Source organism: Hemicordylus capensis, chromosome 6 (genome assembly GCF_027244095.1).
Source record: "Hemicordylus capensis ecotype Gifberg chromosome 6, rHemCap1.1.pri, whole genome shotgun sequence".
Classification (NCBI taxonomy): domain Eukaryota; kingdom Metazoa; phylum Chordata; class Lepidosauria; order Squamata; family Cordylidae; genus Hemicordylus; species Hemicordylus capensis.
Genome location: NC_069662.1, coordinates 169,480,275 through 169,499,665, shown reverse-complemented (window position 1 = coordinate 169,499,665; position 19,391 = coordinate 169,480,275). Strand labels below are relative to the sequence as shown.

Sequence of the window (19,391 nt, the reverse complement as noted above, 5' to 3'; positions counted from 1 at the left end):
ACCTATGGTACCCCAGCTGTTGCTGAACTACAACTCCCATCATCCACAGCTACAATTCATTGGGAGTTGTAGTCCAGCAACATCTGGAGTACCACAGGTTGGGAACCTCTGGCACAAGAAGACCAGAGGGCCTGGACGAAAAAGAGCCAAGGGCAGTGGTTTTGGGAAGAGACAGGTGCTTGACGTGGCTGACCCCACACACAGGGCAAGACAGACGTGCTCACTGGCAGACAGAGGCTTCAGCCAAAGGCTTCCAAGGGCCCCCATTTTCAGAGTCAGTCAGGGTTCGCAGACTTTGACCCCCAGATGTTGCTGGACTACAATTTCCATCATCTCTAGTCACAGTAGCTGGGGGTGATGGGAGTTGTAGTCCCATTGTGGCTGAGGACGATGGTAACTGTAGACCATCAACACCTGGGGACCAAAGTTTGAGAACCCCAAGGTTAAGAGGCCAGTCCACTGTAAGGCTTCTCTTTGCCTACAGGACCATCGCCTAGGACAGCACAGGGCCTCCTCCCATGCTTGGCAGCCCCAGCAGCATCTTGAGTGTAAGACCCCATTTTCCCCCAGCATGGTCCCCACTGGTAAGGTCTGAGAGTGGGGCCTGGCCTGGCCTGGCCAAGCAGCAGCTGCAAAGTGCAGAGAGCACATCTGCTGTTGGGTCAGCCGGGAGAAAGACAGAGCGATGGAACCAGGCCGCTTCTGTGCTAGGCCTCTAGTTTCCTTGGAACTAGATCCGGTTGCTATTATTTTTTTTAAGTGCACGATGAAGACTCCCAAGTGCTGCCACACCCCACTACCTGAGCCCCACAGTGTCTTCTGGCAGGCAAGGGGCCGCTGGGGGCTGCCTCCTCCCAAGGGCCACGCAGCCCCCACCCTGCTGCACTTGGGGGTTGCCCCTGCTGCCTTGCACATCTTCAGAACCTGGAGACATGTTCAGGTGCAGTGCCCCACCCTGGGGCAGGTGGTGCAAAATCCATGCTTGTGCGTGGACCCTGTGGGGGCAGGGTGTGTGTGCAGGTGCCATGAGGAAGCGCCCTCGGCCACACGGTCCTCGGGGGGCCTTGACATGCACAATCGGCATCCTTCAACGTTGCTTGCAGGCAGAGCTGGCCACTTTCTCCCAAACCACCACAAGCCAAAGCCAACAGCGGCAGAGCAGACACCAGGAATCTTCCGGGACGGAGAGAGATGATGTCACAAGGGATAAATAGAACTTTATTTAAATAAACATTTGTCAACATCTTTGTACAAATTACAAGTCCCCACGTCCAGATCCTGGGCCGCTGCATGATCTAGGCTCCAAAGCTGCCGGGAGGCCCTTTGAGAAGGTCCACTAGGATGTCCAGGAGTTGGCTGTGCTGGTGGTGAAGATCTCCTGGAATAGCTGCCATCTCGTAGCAAAGGCATGTCTCCACCATCCGGGAGAGAGCCACGCGGAAATCACGCAGGAGCCGGATGGTGTAGGAGTCCCCTTCGAGCACCAGGAGGTCGCTGTCGACCAGGGAGACGGTTGCCCGCCAGCCGTCATCTGAGGGGAACAAGGAACGCTGAGAGGGGGTCCCAGGACCTTTCCCTTATCTAGGGAGGGGGTGGAGTCACTGTGTTAACAGCCAATCCCCAGCTTGGCCATTGTGGATGGGGATTATGGGAGTTGAAGTCCAACAGCATCTGGGGACCCCACTTTGAGAAGCCCAACCTACAGCCTTCTGTCGAAGGTGGCCTAGAAATCTCTGTCACAACATTTCCCAGCCCTCCAGTCCAAAGATTTTGAGCATCACTGAAAACTGAACGACACCCTTGGTTCACCAAAGCATGCACTTCCTTGCTTGGCTTAATGATTTATTTTGGTCCTAAATGCCCAAGATCGTATATGTTCAGCATGAGCATAGGAAGCTGTCTCATACTGAGTCAGAGACCATGGTCCATCTTGCTCAGTACTCTGTAAACAGACTGCCAGCGGCTTCTCCATGGTTGCAGGCAGAAGTCTCTCCCAGCCCTATCCTGGAGATGCTGCCAGGGAGGGAATTTGGGACCTGCTGCCTGCAAGTGCTCTTCCCAGAGCAGCCCCATCCCCTAAGCAAGGGGAAGATCTTCCAGGGCTCACACATGGAGTCTCCCATCCAACTGCAAACCAGGGTAGACCCTGCTGAGCAAAGGGGACAATTCATGCTTGTTACAAGACCAGCTCCCTGATGAGAAGTGTCAGTCTTTTCTAGGGGACTGGGGACCCAAGTCTGAGAATCCCTGAACTGGTTATAAGGCAGACAACTGACAATAGCTAAAAGAAACGGGCACATTATCAAGTGTCAATATCGCTCCCTTTTTTCGTTTAGAGACACTGAAGCACAACTGAACAACAGCTGAGGTCCACGATGAAAAAGACAGGCCGTGAGCTCGGCTGGCCCAGCTCCCTGAGCTGGGGGCAGGCAGCGTCCCAACCAGGCCACCCACACAGGCTCCGTAAGCGTCCAGGCTTGGGAAGCTAAACGCACGCAGGGCTGACGCGAGGGTGGGTGGGGCGGGAGGCCACTTGGGGCCTGGCTCTGCATGTCCTCGGAGGGCCCGGGCAGTGCCACTCCCGGGAAGCGTAGCCCGGAGGCTGCCTCGACCTTTCCGTCCGCAGTCCCTCGGCTCACACGCCACACAGAAGAGAGACCGGCAGCCCTCCCCCCCCCCCGCCACACAAAGGCCAGCCCTTCCCAGAGCTCACCTGGCCAGGGCCGGCCTTGCCCCCACCACACGGCCGGCTGCTCAGAATGCAGTCCGGGGGGGGGGGGTCGGGGGCGGCCTGTGCGAGAGCCACCATCCATCAATGCCAAGCCACCTCTCCCGGCCGACTTGCCGTGCTGCTGAACTCTGCCCCAACTGGGGGGCGGCGGGGGGGAGCCCCTTCTGCAGCACTTCTGGAGAACTTCATGGGGAAGGGCGTTCCCTGCCCCTCCCTCAACGCACAGACATCCTACTGGGACCCTTGCCCTGTGAGGCCTCTGGGGAGGGAGAGTGCTGCTGGCCCTTCGAGAAGAGGCCAGGGATGGGCCAGGGCCAGGGCCAGGGCCCACTCACCCCGCACGTGGATGTCCGTGTCCGTCATGAGCAGCACAGCCAGCGGGTGCACCTGGGAGGAGTCGCGCACAAACACCCCGCCGTTGGACTTGACCGCCATGAAGTACGTCAGCCAGCGGCTGTACAGCTTCGACGCCTCCCTGGAGGGAAGCAGAGGGGTCAGTCTCAGCCCCGGCCGGCCACTCCCCACCGCCCCCGCCCCACACCCCCCGGGCTCACAAGCCCCAGCTTGCCAGCCGGTGGAGGGAGGGAGGAGTCGGCCAGGGTCCCACCTGTTGATTGTCGACTTGTGGAGGAGGACAGTCCCGGCCTTGGTCCGGTACGTGTAGCTGTTGGGCTTGAACTTGCCTTGTCTGGTCACTTTGCCTTGCCTGACCTGAAGGCAGAGAAGCAAGCAAGCAAGCAAGCAAGCAAGGGGAAGTCACCGGTGAGCAAGCCTGGCTCTTCCTTCAAGGGGGGCCCTGCTGGCTGGGTGGGTTCGGCCCCAGCACTCCTCAGGCACTTGGGGGAGACCTGAGCCCCGGAAAGCCCACCTGGTCCTCCAGCTTCTGAAACTCCGAGACGAAGCCTTCACCCACCCACTCCGCAGGGAGAGTGCCCCCCCCTCAGTGCAATGAGAGACCCCCCGCCCTCCAACCCGTGACCCGTTGAGATGCCAAGGACCTTCCCCCAATGGCCGGGGTCCCGAGAGGGAGGTTCCTGGTGACAGGAGAGACCAAGGTCCCCTGGCGCATGTGGAAGAGTGGAAGGAGGGAGGGCGGGGGCAGGAAGCGGTGGCTGCAGATCACCGCCAGCCGACGCTGTGTGGGCCCCGGAGACCAAGCCAGCGTTCACAGCCACAGAAGGGACTTAACTGTAGAAACTATTTTAGACTGACGTTTTCAGGAGGCTGCAGCCTGTGACCAAGACCGGATTCTGTGCTTGTACGGAACCACAGAACACACACGGCCTTCGTGACTCGGGAGCAATCCCCTTGCTCTGGGAAAGCAGGTTCTAGATGGGAGCAGCGCCCTTCGCTGTGGAAATCCCTGCCCCTCTCTGCACAGCGACACGAGGGATCGACAAGGCTGAGCCCCACAGAAGGACCAGAGCGCCTGAACAGGCTTATGACAGCAACACCGCAGCAGAAGGACAAGCTGCCATCCCACCCGGTTCCTGTCCTGTTCCTTTCAGGATTCTGTTGCAGAGGCCAGGCCAGATAAATGGATCCGTTGTGCTGATGTAGGTGCACAAACTGTGCAACCAGAAGGAAAACCCACGGAGGTATTTAAGCATTCGAGCTGATTCCCCCCAGCACTGCAGGATGTGATGTCTCCTGGATGAAGAGCTTGGCGAGTTTAAGCACAGACCACGGCATGTTCAAGGGGCAAAGACGCGTGTGGGCGGGGGGCTATCCTCGCTAGCTCAGTGCATCGGGAATGGAGCGCTGCCACCAGGCCTCACCTCCCGGTAGCCATCGCACAGGGAGGAGCCCCGCTTACCTGGATGAGGTTGGGGTACAGCCCAGCCATGAGGACGCCCTTCACCAGCTCCTCTTCCTCACTGTATTGGTTGCACACAGACGACGGAAAGAGGCAATCCGAGGGGGTCGGCACCAAGTAGGCCTCGTAGAGATTTTCTGAGAACTGCTTCACCAGGCCTGAGGGAGGGAGGACAGAGCTGAGCACCGCACCGAGCAAGAGGAAGCACCCAGCACCCAGGCAGGCCAGGCCTCCTCCTGCCTCTCCCGAAGGTGGCTCCATGCTCTCCACTGGCAGGCAGGCAGGCAGGCAAAGCAGTCTAGCATCTCCAAGGCCCAGGAGGCCGCGCCTGCTCAGGCACAAGCATCTCTTGCTCTCCCACTCCCTGCTCATCCACCACCCTCCGCTCTGCATCCACAGCCACAGCGATGCTTCCCACAATGAAGAGTAGGCAGGATTTCTCTAGGGGCAACCTTCACTCTATGGAATCCATGGGGCTAGGTCCCTACTAGCCCCGCCCCACCCCGACACAGACAGACAGGAAGAAGGAAGATGCTGTCGAGTGGGGAGATTTAGGCACCTCTTCCCCAGCCTGCCATTCTCACCCACTGCTCTCTCGGCTTCCTGTCTGGACCCTTCGTCGTCGCAGGCCTGAGCTCTTTGTTTCCCGCCTCCCCTTTGTCACTGGCCTCCTCTTTAAAAACTCCCCAGAGTCAGCACAGATCTTGTGAGCAGCTGAGCTCCTCCTCTCGCGAGATCAACCAGGGTGAGGGGTCTCGTGAAACTGCCCCCCAGCCCCCACACTGCTCTGTTTCCCTCCCATGGAGTTGGCTACAACTGGGGCAGCCAACGCAGCCAACTGCCCTCGGATCGTGCTCTTTGGCTCTGTGGGCCACACCCAACTGCCCACTGGGGCCCCCTCCCCTTCTGCCAACAGGGAGGCCAGGAGGACTGGCGCTGAACCAGGGGGCCTCTTCAAGCAAAGCAATCATCCTCTCTGCCGACCAGCCAACAATGTGCCCAAATGCCAGTTAATTAACTAATATACCATTAGTGAAGTAGCCAAACCCCTCAGATTTCTTTTAAGAATAAGCACTAACTATCCCCCCTCCCCTTTTTTGGGGGGGGAGGTTCATATTCCAGGCACTGCTGTTCCTCTCACAAGGAATGCTGAAAAGCTACTCAAGAAAACACTAAAAGGCACCTGATGTTGGCCGGAGAATTTGAAGCGGCCCCTCCCTCATGGAACAACGGAGGGGAGGGGCTCTGGATCGGCAGGGTAGAGTGCCCCTGCTTTGCAAGCAGGCAGCCCCAGGTTCAATTCCTGGCAGGGCGAGGAGAGACCCCGGCCCAAGACACTGGATGAGGACAGCTGCTGCCAATGGGGGCAGACCGGCCAGCACGAGACGCGCCAAGGGCCTGGCTCGGCAGAAAGGCCGCTTCCCGGGCTCTTTGGGCAACAGTTGTGACCATGCTTTCTTCCCGTCACAATCATTAAGCCAGACTCCAAGTACACCACCACCACCACCACCCGGACTCTCCAAAAGGACAAACACCTGTGGTGCTCATTCTGCTGAGACAGAAGCAAGCGTGTCCTGCTAAACCTACTCAACCCCCACCCACCACAAAGATTTCTAAACCCAAGGGGGAGGCTTTGGGCCAGAGACAGAGGACGGAAACTGCTGCCCAGGCTCTCAGAACTGCACCGGGCACACAGTGCCCCAGCCGGATGCCCTGTCAAGCAGGGGTCCTCCAATGTGGGCCCCCAGATACTGGGACTTCAACTCCCATGGTCCTCCGCTGTGGACGATGGGAGCTGTAGTCCAACCACATCTGGGGGCCCCTGCCGGAGAGCCCTGCTGTAAGGGGTGGGAGAGACTCACCGTTGACGAAGCGCAAGCTGGGCGCATACAGGAGGTAGTCCTGCAGGTAGTTGTCCCGAGCCCGGCTGTCCCTGCGCCTGAGCACGTCCTCCCAGCCCGCCACCGCCCGCACAAAGGCCAGGTGGTCACTGCCGCTCTCTCGGCTGAGGATGGCCTTGGCCTAGGAGGCAAGCGGGAGGCCAGTCAGAGGAAGGCCCACTCCCCTCACCGCGCCCCCCCCGCCACAAGCCCTCCACACTGCCTTATTTATACCTTGTCCACCTCTGTGCGGTTCTGCAGGCTGCTGCTGAACGGGTCCCGTGTGAGGCAGGAGACGATGACCAGCAGCGGATGGATGCAGCGGAAGATGGAGGCCAGCACGATCGCCTTGGCCAGCCGAGGGTCCGTGGAGATCTGGGCCAGACGCTTGCCCAGAGTGGTCAAGGCCTCCCTGTGGTCCAGCACACCTGTAAGGGCCGCGGCATCAGTCAAGGAGAGACCAGCAGGGGGAGGCCAAGAGGCGCAGCGGACTGGACGGGACCCCTCTCCCCACAGGGGGCACAGCAGCCTCTCTTTGCAGCACGGACTTTCCGCGACTCACCAATTTCCTGCAGGAGGATCACTGCTTCGTCCACAGCTTTGATGTCTGGGCTGTCCAGGGCTTTGGAGAGGAATTCGACAGCCTGTGACCAAACACACACGCCACCCGTGAGAGGGGAGACACAGAAGGGGCATTCCAGCTCCAACCTCCAAGGAAGAGAGCAAGCAAAGGGGGCTCTTGCCTACTGAGCAGAACTAGAACCGGAAGTGTCCTCACGAACATGCCTTCTAGCGCATCAAGGAGGGAGACCCAATACAGAAAAGTGAGGCTTGAGAACTGTCAAGCTGTTCAGTGTTTGGGCTGGAAAGACTACTCGGCCTGATGGCTTCTGGCTGCCGAAGGCTTAAAAACCAAGACCAGAAGGGTCTGCCCCACTTTCACCTGTACTGGGCTTATGAAACCTCAAGATAGTCAGTTGTCTTCACAACAAAATGAAACTCACAAATGGGCAGGGATAGGAAACAGGAGGAGAAGGTGGCAGGCAGCAGGCATGAGGAGGATGAGGGATGCTAACTTCTCCCTGCTCAAGAACATGCCATTTTAACCAGACAGCATCAGCCTCACTGGCTTTAACCAACTCCCAGAAGGCACAAATCTCTTCCAAGCCCCTCCGCAGGCGAAATCTCTGGAGGCATACATATCCCCCCAAAGGCCACTGGTCAAGTGGAGATGCTGCCCATGAGAACCAGTCGAAGGCAGTAGAATCCTGCAGACACGTTAGCGGTCTATGGAGCGGGGGGCTACCTACCGTCTTCTCTGGCATGTGGATCTTAGCCTGAACCACCAGGTTTTCAAGGGGGGTGCGGAGAATCTCAGGCACTTGGAAAGTGGGCATCCTGTCCAGGCGGCTGCGAGGGAAGAGGTGGTAGGCAAAGCCCGACTGGCAGCGGCCAGCGCGCCCTCGCCTCTGGATCACGTTGGACTTCGACACCCACACAGTCTCCAGACATGAGACCTGAGAAAGAAGAAGGCGACAAGGTCACACCGTGCCTGCACCGGGACAGACCGAGCCAGATCCCCACCCAGAAACAATCTGGGTTGAGAAGCAGCTCCTGACAAACGGGGCCCCAAAATGGGAGAAGCAGCACCACAAGAGAAAGCAGGGCCCTGCTGTGGAGGTCAGAAGTTCCGCCTGGCCCCCTACCCATTGCAGGGGCAGCCTGACATCCACACAGCCGTGTGTGATGGAAGAGCTACTCCCAAGCAGTGTTCCCTCTAATTTTTATCATCAGTGAGCGGAAAGTTTTGCTCTGGGCGGCAGTAGCAAGGCAGTGTGTGTACATCTCTCTCTCTCTCTCTCTCTCTCTCTCACACACACACACACACACGCACACAAACACACAACTAATGTGCCACAAAAATTTTTTTTAGTACATGAAATTTGTGCTCGTGCTCCAGAGGGCAACAAATATCCATGGTGGTCTTCTTATAATAATGCATATACGTCTTACTCCAGATTACAACTGATCTTTTAAATCTTATTTTAAAGCTAAAGCACTCTAGTAAGCGTTAACTGATAGTGTGTTTACTAGTAAAAAGGTAAAGCTGTGCTGTCGAGTCGGTGCCGACTCCTGGCAACCACAGAGCCATGTGGTTTTCTTTGGTAGGATACAGGAGAGGTTTACCACTGCCTCCTCCCACGCAGTGTGAGATGATGCCTTTCAGCATCTTCCTATAGCGCTGCTGCCCAATATAAGTGTTTCCCATAGTCTGGGAAACATACCAGCAGGGGATTTGAACCAGCAACCTCTTGCTCTCTAGGCAAGTTACGTCCCCGCCACGCCATTAGGTGGCTGTGTTTACTGGTAGCCCAACAAATAAGAAAAAGATTCCTTAGTTTGAAAAGGGAAAAAAAACCCCACTCATTCTACTTGGAGAGAGTATTTTCTACACATTAGTACTGAAGCTGATGGAAATAAGCTTAACCCCTGCTAACTTGGCAAAGAGGCACCTTTTAACGTGGTGATTCTCTTTATTTAGCAGGGGAGAGTAACTGGCCCTCTCCACCCCCAGCACAGGACCTCCAGTGATTGTGAGCCCTTTGGGGACAGGGATCCAACTTATTTATTTATTTCTCTATGTAAACTGCCCTGAGCCATTTTTTGGAAGGGCGGTATAGAAATTGAATGAATGAATGAATGAAATAAAAGTGTATTCTGGACTGGAAAGCACTCCAGAATTAATGCAGTATAGCTGAAGAGAAAAGGTAGAATTGAATTCCAAGAGAAGGAGAAGTGAGCTTGAGCCTTAACTTCTATTTCTTTTTAAAGCATGTGCTTTTGTAGGTTACTTAATCTGATACATGATTATAAATATTTCAGTAACTTTTGACCAGTTCCATGTCATGCATCTGATGAGTTGTTTACCTTTCTTTTGTGTGTGTTCTTTTTAGTTCTGCACCTCAGGCTGGGTTTCTAAGTATGTCAAAAGGTCCTTCCCCTTTCAAGGGGAGCAAATGAGGAGGGAAGCAGGGGGAGCCACCGGCGGGGGCGGGGGGAGGCACCACTATCTCCTGTCCTCCTTCCCCCACCCCCAGCTCCGGTCTCCCTCTCTCTCTGGGCTGCTGGGGGGAGCTGCTGCCGCCTCCCATCCTCCTCCCTCCCTCCTCCGGCTCTGTGTGACTATCTCGGAAGTCTCGCGAGATCCGCAGCCGGAACTAGAGGAGGCGGTGGCCAGGGAGAGGGGAAAACGGGGTGCCGGGCAGTTGGGCAGCGGTGCTGGCCACGGCAGAGACTGCACACCTGCCAGAAACTGCTGCACAGGAGCCTGGGGGTTGGTGTGCGCGCGCGTGTAAACCTTAGACGGAACAGTTCTCCCAGGGAGACTGCAAAATCTGAACAGACTGGGAAGGAGAAACACTGGACAAGGGAGCAAGTGGCAAACTGTTTTAATCCCAATACATTTGTGCCCTGCCTCCCTTGCCACAGGGGACTCAAGGCAGCCTTCATAAACCAAACCAATCCCCCCCCCTCAAAAAAAAAACAAACAGTGATGACCCAGACACTAAAAAGCAGCAAGTCTCAGACTGCAGCCCACAACTCCTAACCAGCCAGGCCTCAGCTTTGCCATGCAGGGTCTGAAAGAGGGCCAAGGAGGGGCCAAGGGAGCCTCTGTTGGGAGAGCCGGCCACTGTGCTCCTAGTGGATGCCCTTCAGGCTTCAGAGGGCACTGGCACCCAGAGCAAGGTCTCTGAGGCGGATCTAAGCACAGGGGAAGGCCCAGGCGGACGAAGGGGGCCCTTAAGGTATCCAGGCCTCAAAGCACAGAGGGTTCTGAAGGTGAAAACCAGCACCTTGGATTAAGCAACGCAAACCACATAACGTTGGGTGCCACACTTCCAACGGGCCTCCCCGTGAAAAACCTGGCTGCCGCATTTTATACCAATTCACGAGTGCTCGTAACAGTCAGCCCCACGTGGAGCTGGCATTCCAGTTGGTTTCCATAAACGTTACAGGAAACTAACAATCTTTTGAACAAGCACTAGAAATGGTCAATGGGGCAGTGGCTGATGGGGTTACCTGTGGGCACAGCAGTCTCTTAAAAGGCCCAGGGGAGGCAGAGGCTTTGGGGAAGTTCAGAAGTTTGAGCTGAACTACTCAAGAACTTCCTCCATGGTCTTGCCTTGCCTCCTCTTCCCTTCTTCTCCTTATGTGTATTTAGAGTGCAGGTCTAGAGGCAGGGCCTTGTCTCTGTCAGTTTCACACCGGTACATCACCTTGATTTGGGTGCTTAACCGTAAGCATTAAGGCAGATGCAGGGGAGCGCACACACCTTGGTCTTGAGGTCGTAGCGTTCCTCCTTGTGGGTCCCGCTATCCACGACGTGCACAATGTCATTGATGGTGATGGAGGTTTCGGCAATGTTGGTGGCCAGGACAATCTTCCGCACTCCAGGAGGGGGCCGTGGGAAGATGTTCTGCTGGTCCATCATTGGGATGTTGGAATGAACTAGTGGGGGGCAGGAGAGAGAAGCCACCATCAGTATCTCCCCACTATCCCCTCCAACAAGAGCATCACTAGGCCTGCATTGGCCTTCCTGCCCCAGTGCTGCCTCCCCAACCATGGGCAAAAACAGAATGGGGCATGCCCTCTCAACCTGGTAAAACAAGGTAGCGGCTGTTGTGTGTCCCAAGACTCTCCAAGAGGCGTTGCTGCACTCCTTTGATCTCCTGCCAGCCGGGGAGGAAGCAGAGGATCCCACCTGCAAGGACAGAGCGTCAGGTCTTTCAGCCATCCTCTACTCTGCTTGGTCCAATCCCAGAGTTTCTCAGCTTCCACAAGGATGACACTGTGTCATCTTCCAGGCTGATTTGGGCTTAAACTCCGAGAACGACTGAGCTTCCAGAGGGTCAGACCAGGGGAGTTGGGTAGGAGCAGGGAGGGGCGAGAGACTGACAATGGGTCAAAAGCAGGACTTGGTTCCCTAGCTAGTGCTCAGTCCTCTGCGATCTTAAAGTCTTTTCAAGTCTCTCTACTTGCTGGGTTCCTGGATATGGTCAGGTCTGTGAGCACTCTGCCAACACATCCCTACCACTGTTCCCTCTAACAGAGATTCCCAGATGTTGTTCTTGACTACAACTCCCACAATTCCCAGCCAAAGGCCACTGCAGCTGGGGATGCTGGGAGTTGTAGTGAACAACAACTGGCAATCCCTGTTAGAGCGAACAGTGATCCCTACCCATAACACCTTCTGTGCCAAGATTATTTTAATTCTGCTCGAAGGAAAGTTAGTTCTACAATGTCACACAAATTAGTTAAACTTTTTTTGTTGCCCCAGAGACTGAAGTGGATCAACCCAGCGGCTGTTCTTTGCTCATTTTTCACTTTATCAGAGCAGGCCAGCTGGTAGATGAAGCTGCACCCCCGCCACCCCACCCACCGACACCTCACCTGGCTCTCCATGGGCGTCGATCTGAAGAACCAGGTCCGTGATCAGCTCAAGGTCAAGAACGCACTCCTCATCTGATTGCTGAGAGACCAAGGAGGCAGAGTTAAGCATCTGCATACGCAGCAAACTGACAAAGCCCTGCAGAGAGAACCTTTGCTGCTAGAGGAAGACATTCAACTGGCAGCCGGGTTCCATCCACGGAAGGGTCAAACGGGCCTCCCCTCGAGGGGCGACAACCTGTCCTTGGCACGGCTTTCTCTCAGGGCTTGCTGGCATCCCGGTCACTGCCATACTGCTCCCTTAGAGCAGCTGCACAGGTTTTATCACAAGGAGAGGGCAGCTGAGAGCAGTGGGTGTGAAGTGCGGAAGCAGCCAAAGGGCTGGAGGCAGAGGCTCAGAAGGCAAGTGGACGAGAGGACGGAGGCCATGGTGCCAGAGCTGGTGTGGCACGCTGACTACGAGACGGAGCTGCAAGCCAGGACTTTGCTGGTTTGAACCTTGGCTCTGCCAGGCTTCGAATAGGGGCTTGAGGTGAGCCTCTTTCTCTCAGTCTCAGCTGCAATGTGGGGATAATGCTACTTATTTACCTCACAGAGTTGTCAAAAGCATGATGCCAATCAAGGTAACATAGGTGAAGTTCTTTGTAAACCGAAAAGGGAAATTCCAGGTGCCAGAGAGTCACGGTGCCACTTGGCTGTGACACCTAGACTGGGACATTCAGAGGTAGAGTTACTGAAGAAAAGGTTTATTTGTCCCGGGTAGTCCTGTTTCTGTTCTAGGATGTTACTTGCAAAAGGGATAAAGAAGAGCTCATTTACCCTCCCTCTCCACTACATCCGTCATAAAACACAATAATTTCATCCAGTGTTCACTGTCTGGGCTCCAACATTTTGGGGCTGACTCCTAGCAAAGAAAGAAAACTTGCCACGGCTTGCACTGTGCAAATGCCAAGCATTACCACCGCTGCCTTGAGAGGACTTTGTCTGGAAAGACGAGATCAGAGCATCAGAAAAAAGATGACACCATTCCTCAAGATCTCACTCGCAGTGTTCTCTCATTTTTTTCATCTGTGTGGGGAATGAGTTTTGTTCTGGGCGGCAGTATCAAGGAAGTGTGTGTACACATGCACTCACAATGGGGCCTTCCTGATTCAACCTGAGCGGGATCTAAAATTAACTGAGCAGACATTTAAAAACTTGTGAGCACTGGCACGCCTTAGAGGGAGCACTGCTCACTTGGCCAGTCTTGCCCTGACTTCAGGTTCCTCAGTCAGAGGAGTCTCTCTGCCCCAACTCCAAATCAGAAGGCAACAGATGACCATGAAGTCCAAACATCTGGACTATTTTCAGAGTTCGCCGTAAAATGGTTTGGAGACACATTTCACCCTCACCCTTAATGCAAAAATTTGGGGTCACCCAGGAAAACAGATGGGGCAGTAAGTCAGGGAAGACAAAGGAAAGTACTTCACATAAGGCATAATCAATGTTTATCCAATTATGGCCAAGATGGCTTTAAGATAGGATTCCAGCACTCCTGGGTGCTGGGTCTATCTACTGCTGCCACTTAGAGTAGCTAAATGGAGCCTCCACATTCAGAAGCAGCATGTCACTGGACCCTAGGATGCTGGAAGGGGGGTGACGGGCTTTCTGGAGGCATCTGGGTGACCACTGCAAGAAGCAGGATGCTGAACCAGATGGACCTTGGCTCTGATCCAGCAGGGCTTTTATATTCATATGAAATATCTTCAATGAACTCTATTCAGGACTGTGTCATCTCCATACCAAAAAGAAATTCTGCAGAGCAATCCAAATTCTGTGCCAAAAGTGCTGATTTCTGCAACTTGTTTGAATTATGTAACTTGAATATATGCACTTTTGCACAATTTGGCTCAACAACAAACCCTCCCCCACATTTTGCTTAATTTACTCCAGTAAATCAATGGTCCATGTCCTGTCATGGAAGCCCCAGCGCCCCCTACCTCTGATTTCCAAGATGTTGGCAGACAACATGGCCCACACATTTCGCAAACATCCTTTCACAATAGTAAGAGTTAGAAACCTGCCATTTATTTTCAAAGGAGCATCAAGATGCACAAGCAGGTGACGGTGACTGACTCATTCCGTACTTTCTCTCTGCTTCTGCAGTCACAGCATACATTCAGACCCAGGTACAGTGTACCACAAGCAGAACCTGGTTTAGTAGAGATGGCTGCCCCAGAGAAGTGGGTATCCTTTGCTGGATGAGAAAGTTAACTGAAAGGCGTTTCTGACAACTCTTGAAGATTCTGTCTGATATCTGGGGCTTTCTAGATTTTATCAAGTAGATCATTTGTGTGGAAATTGAAGCAAAAATAAAGACTTGGAAGTTTTCTCTCTCTGCTGAAGGCAGAAACCATGACTAACCAAGGAAGAGTCCCTCTCACCATTTGGCTAGTCAGTGCGAGAGAAGGTCTTCTATTCATATTTCAAGGGATCTTCTGCTGACTAATTAATTGAATGTTGGACCTAGTGAACTGTGTTCCCCTGATTTTATACCCAGGATGATGATGATGATGTTGTTATTATTTTTACATTTATATCCCGCTCTTCCTCCAAGGAGCCTAGAGCAGTGTACTACAGACTTAAATTTCTCCTCACAACAACCCTGTGAAGTAGGTTAGGCTGAGAGAGAAGTGACTGGCCCAGAGTCACCCAGCTAGTTTCATGGCTGAATGGGGATTTGAACTCGGGTCTCCCTGGTCCTAGTCCAGCACTCTAACCACTACACCGTGCTGGCTCTCATATGAAGAGAGTAGGTTAGGATGTAGGTTATGAAGCCGCTTCCTCATGTCTGCCTGCTGCTGGGGTTTGCCACTTCCTGAATCAGACAAAGGCTCCCAAGCAGATGGCCAGTATCTGAGACAGACAAATGTACATTTGCTTAAAGCTAACGTCTCCCTTTAAGTCAATGACTAGCAGACTTAAAAGAATGCCACCACTGCAGTGAAGCACCTACAGGCTACTCCAGCAGCTGTTTTAGTCCTGGGAGAGACACATGCATTCTCATGGAGCTTTTACCAACCATATCCCACTCCGGTTTAGTCTGAGACAGGGTGTGTGAACCTAATCGGAAACTATTTTTGAGATATGACCATTTGGAGAAGGGGGCAAAGTGCAGCGTGACTAGCCCTCCCCCTCCGGCCTGCTATGCTCCACTCCATGGGAGGCTTGTGCTTCCCTTGCACCTTGGCTTGCCTAACAGGAGGGCCCACGACATCCCACAGGTAACAGGGTTGCACTAGTGCTGCTCCTTGCCAACATCAAGGAGGCTTCAGAGACTCAACTGGGCAGCAGCAAACATCTTTTTAAGCACCCCTGCCAATCACAAAGCTGAAGGGGAACCACTGATGGTGCCACATTTCCTTAGCTTTAAGACAGCAAAGCACGAAAGCAAGCCAGACAGAGGGCACATTTCAAGGATGTGCGGCGGGGGGGGGGGGGGGAACGGGACGGACGGACCTTGAACTCACCTTGATCTCGTAGTGCCGGTGCCTGTGGCGCCCCAGCATGGCCATGATCTCCTCCAGGTAGTACTCTTTGACAGGATACATGAAGCCTGGCACCTTGACCACAGGGCAATCCCCAAAGTACTGTGAGAACCGCTGGTTGTCCCCCGTGGCGCTCATCAGCACCAGGCGGAGGTCGGGGTTCTGCTTCTGGATGCCTTTGAGCAGGATGAGCAGGAAATCCGTGTTGACGTCCCGCTCGTGCACCTCGTCCACAATGACGTGGCTGACCCCCTCCAAGCGGGGGTTGCCCTGCAGCTTCCTCAGGAGAATGCCCACGGTGCAGAAGAGCAGGGCCCCTCCCCGCGCAGGGGGTTTGCTCTCCAGCCGCACCTGGTAGCCCACGTTCTTCCTCATGTTGGGGCCCAGCTCCTGCACGACGCGCTGGGCCACAGAGATGGCGCTGATCCGCCGAGGCTGCGTGATGACCATGTTACACTGGGCTCCACGCCCTTCCAGAATGTAGTGCTCCAGCATGAGCTGGGGGATGCGGGTCGTCTTCCCACACCCGGTGTCCCCGGCGATCACCACCACTGGGTTCTGCTCCACAGCGGAGAGGATGACTTCCCTGTGGGAGTCCACAGGCAGAGGGTGGCTCTCCTGCCAGGCGGTGCCCCTCCGCTTCCAGAGGGCCAGGAGGTTCTGGCTGAGGCGCAGCTCCTCCGACTCCAACAAGGGGATGTAGGTTTTGCCCGTGATGGCATCGCTCATGGAGCCCGTCTCCTTGCTGAGGTTCATCATGTCGTCAGCAAGCCGCGGCCTGGACTCCCGGCTGTCTACTGGGAACTGAGGCAAGGAGGAGAAAATCAGAGAGGGTGGCAACTGCAGGTCCTGCCTCCATCACGAGTTCCGGCCAGATGCCAGACTCCTGCACTGCCACCATTCCAATGGGGGACGTAGCACGGTGCTCTTGGACAGTGTTCCCTCTCACAGGGATTCCCAGATGTTGTTGTCTACAACTCCCACAATTCCCAGCCAAAGGCCACTGCAGCTGGGGATGCTGGGAATTGTAGTCAACAACATCTGGGAATCCCTGTGAGAGGGAACACTGCTCTTGGAACTACTTTCCAGGATCTGGCGGGTGAAGCCATCACAAGCCAAGTTCTGGGGTGGAAGAGCTGGAGAGTGAGGCATCGCCAAAGCCCAACACTCACTCCACATGAGAACAGCAAACTTACACTTGAAGTTTGCCATTCTGATGTGAGGCAAGAGCTGTATTTTTCATCCATGCCTTGTTCTCCATCTGCGGCATAACCTGTAGGAAGCAGAAGCCGGTCTCTGAATGTAGTATGTCAGGTCTTCCACCAAAACAAAACCCGATTTCTAAAAGAAGAGCTAAATTTAAGATCTGGATTCTTGTCCACTCTCAATCTCAGGTCCCTGATAGTACGTACCTGGCATGACTATGAGGAGGATAATGCAAGAAAAGCAATTCAGAAGCAGTAATCAATAATGATGTGGAAAACTTAAGAGGCAGAACGGGAAAGGAAAAGTCCCAAGAGGAAACTAGAAATCTGGAATGAAAAATTATCATTCCCCATCATAGTCTCTTTTGTCCCTTGGTCTCTCCCCACACCAGTGCTCCAAAGTTCACTTGCCTATTAGCTACTGGACGAGACTCCCAAGCCTGTCCAAAGGTCCCCAAGGCCTTCTTCCTCCAGAGGCCTGCGAGAGGTTTTTCTCCCACCCCACATTTGGCTTCAGAGTGATCTTTTACTTTGCTCACAAGAGCTGCCCTATTAATAGCATCACTACATTCATCCTTAGCAGCCAGAATGTTTACAAGTACTCTGTGACATCACAGCAGCTCAGCCAACGATGGGCTGTGGAGATCCCCTGGGCAAAAACGGGGTCAGCTCCCCTTGGCTGATTCCAGTTTGAAATCTGAGCTGCTTCCCCACCCTGCCTTCCTCTTCTAGTACACAGGGCAGACGTACGTGGTTCAAGTAGTTCTCGATCTTGCGCAGCGTAGCCTCGGGGACTTTGATGTGGCAGGGCTTCCTCTGGTTCTCACCCAGCTCCCGGAGGGACGTCATGTTGTACATGGCATGGCTCAGGGGGTTGTTGTTCTTGTCCACCAAGCCGAGACTCTGGAACCAAAACAAGGAAGCTGTGAGACTGGAAGGCAGCAGGAGGGGCTCAAAAGGGCAAACAGGAAGGCTGGGCAGGTGGGGCTGGATAGAAGCGGGGTGGGGGCAGAGGAAATGATGCCAAGTCTGGATTTGCTGGGTCTTGGAAATCCACCACTTCTTGGCCTGGGAGACTGGAGGGTGCCTTTTCCAGCCCAGCTACTAGAGAGCCTTGAGCTGGAGATGGTGGGGACAGCATCTGGGGCTTTGAACACACAAAGCATGCCCTCAAGAGCGGAGTCACTGAATTTGGCTTAAGCACAACAGCAGAAAATCAGGAGCCCTGGGGGCCTTCCTTCTTACACTGACCTTCAGCTTCTGGCAGGCCAGCGCAGCTGCCTTGTTCTCCGCCTCCACCTTGCGACGTCCCTTGGCAGCGAAGGTCATTGGGCAGGGCCAGCGCAGGGTCAACTTGCAGATCTTGGTCTTGGTCCCCACTGTCCGGAACTGCATGTACTCCTGCAAGGGAAAGACGGGTGAGCAGGTGGCCCTGTGCCTGGCGTGCACTTGGGAGCAGCTAGGACCATGCAGCCAGCCAATCCATGCCAGAGGATGCTGAGGCAGAGGACAGCAGCGCCAGCAGACTCATGCCAGCTGCCAAGAAGGCCGCATGCCAGCCTCTACCTAGCCTCAAGGGCCAGCAGGAGCTAGATGCAGCAAGGCAGCAGTGGGGCGGGGAGGGGGGCACGACTGCCTGCTTGCCAAAGGGCTCATTCCAGCAAAGCAACACCTCCTCCCCGGGCAGATACGCAAGGGGCCCAAGAGGCTTCCACTCCCCCCCCCCCGGGGGGGGGCGGGCTTGGCTCGCTTGCCTGTATCACCTCAACCCCTGCTCTTCAAGTCCCTCTGGAAACTGTGCAGCTGCACGTTTATCAAAACACACTATTCAGAACCAGGGACTGTGACATAACAACACTGTCAACACCAAGGACGGCTCTCCGTTTCTCCCTTGCTCAGTAGGCTCTATTCTCAGGCCCCATCAGAAGAGCCTCCACAAGGAATCCAGCTAACGCCTCTGGACTATGAAACAAAGGGCCTCGTTCTGGGGGCAACTCACCTTGACTGTGGATGAAGAAGTTGCGATCTGGATCACCTGGGCCAGGAGGTTTTTGGGCAGAGGAAACTGGGTCAGAGCCCTGAGGGCAGTGTTGTCATCCGTCATGTCAACGGAGAACCCGTCCCTGCAGCAGAAAAGAAATGAGAAGGGCGCCCTTAGGATCTCTTCTGCTCTCTGAGGCGGCCACCCCCTATCAGGGAGAAGAGTGTGTCTGTGTGTGGAGAATTACACATATGCACACATACACCCTCAAACCATCTGTCGTCACATAATTGTGCTTATATTTAACTGTGCTATTTAATTACAGGCTCCATAGTTTTCTCTGAAGTCTTTTTGCATGAATAATTTGAAGGGTTTTGCGGAAAGGCACAGAACACTGGGTAACAGATGCACAGAGGCAGGGAAAAGGGAGTGAAGGACCACGAAGAGAGGTTGGAAACTGAAGTTAAGTGCCTGGTCCCTAAGCATGAGCAGCCACACCAGGACACTCCCCCGCTCCCAAGTTTCTTGGCAAAAACTGCTTGCTTGGTTTCCAGTACTCTCTCCGCAGTCATCAGGGTCCGGCCCGCCTTTCCCCCGGTTCTATAGAGTGTGTGCGGCCATTCCTACGAAGGGTCTGCATTGCTGGCACAGAGACACACATTTGAGCACGGCTGGTGCCTAAGGAGGATCACACGGGAGGTGACCTGGCAGGGTCTCTCTTGCTCCTGAAGGCCATGAGCTCTAAAGGCCTTGCATCACACTGACTAACAGAACCTCCAGGGCATTCTAGAACATGGCCAAGA

At 54.6% G+C, this 19,391-nt stretch overlaps 1 protein-coding gene across 8 annotated transcripts in view; it reads right to left on the bottom strand.

Moving 5' to 3' along the window:
* Positions 1–1,197: 1,197 nt before the first annotated feature.
* Positions 1,198–19,391, bottom strand: part of DHX30 (DExH-box helicase 30) — a 54,440-nt gene continuing 36,246 nt past the window's right edge. For 5 of the 8 annotated variants that reach the window (XM_053259784.1, XM_053259786.1, XM_053259782.1 and 2 more), the window contains 15 exons: positions 18,607–18,730; positions 17,859–18,008; positions 17,358–17,510; positions 15,385–16,206; positions 11,879–11,957; positions 11,085–11,189; positions 10,761–10,936; positions 7,738–7,944; positions 6,990–7,071; positions 6,662–6,855; positions 6,410–6,569; positions 4,548–4,705; positions 3,339–3,442; positions 3,067–3,206; positions 1,198–1,531 (listed from right to left, as the gene is read on the bottom strand). In XM_053259784.1, the coding sequence (XP_053115759.1) occupies positions 1,296–1,531; positions 3,067–3,206; positions 3,339–3,442; positions 4,548–4,705; positions 6,410–6,569; positions 6,662–6,855; positions 6,990–7,071; positions 7,738–7,944; positions 10,761–10,936; positions 11,085–11,189; positions 11,879–11,957; positions 15,385–16,206; positions 17,358–17,510; positions 17,859–18,008; positions 18,607–18,730 (2,890 nt within the window). In that variant the 3' untranslated portion in view covers positions 1,198–1,295. Of the gene's footprint in view, positions 1,532–3,066; positions 3,207–3,338; positions 3,443–4,547; positions 4,706–6,409; positions 6,570–6,661; positions 6,856–6,989; positions 7,072–7,737; positions 7,945–10,760; positions 10,937–11,084; positions 11,190–11,878; positions 11,958–15,384; positions 16,207–17,357; positions 17,511–17,858; positions 18,009–18,606; positions 18,731–19,131; positions 19,350–19,391 lie in introns of those variants that run through there. The other 3 variants (XM_053259789.1, XM_053259788.1, XM_053259790.1) reach the window with 3 other exon arrangements.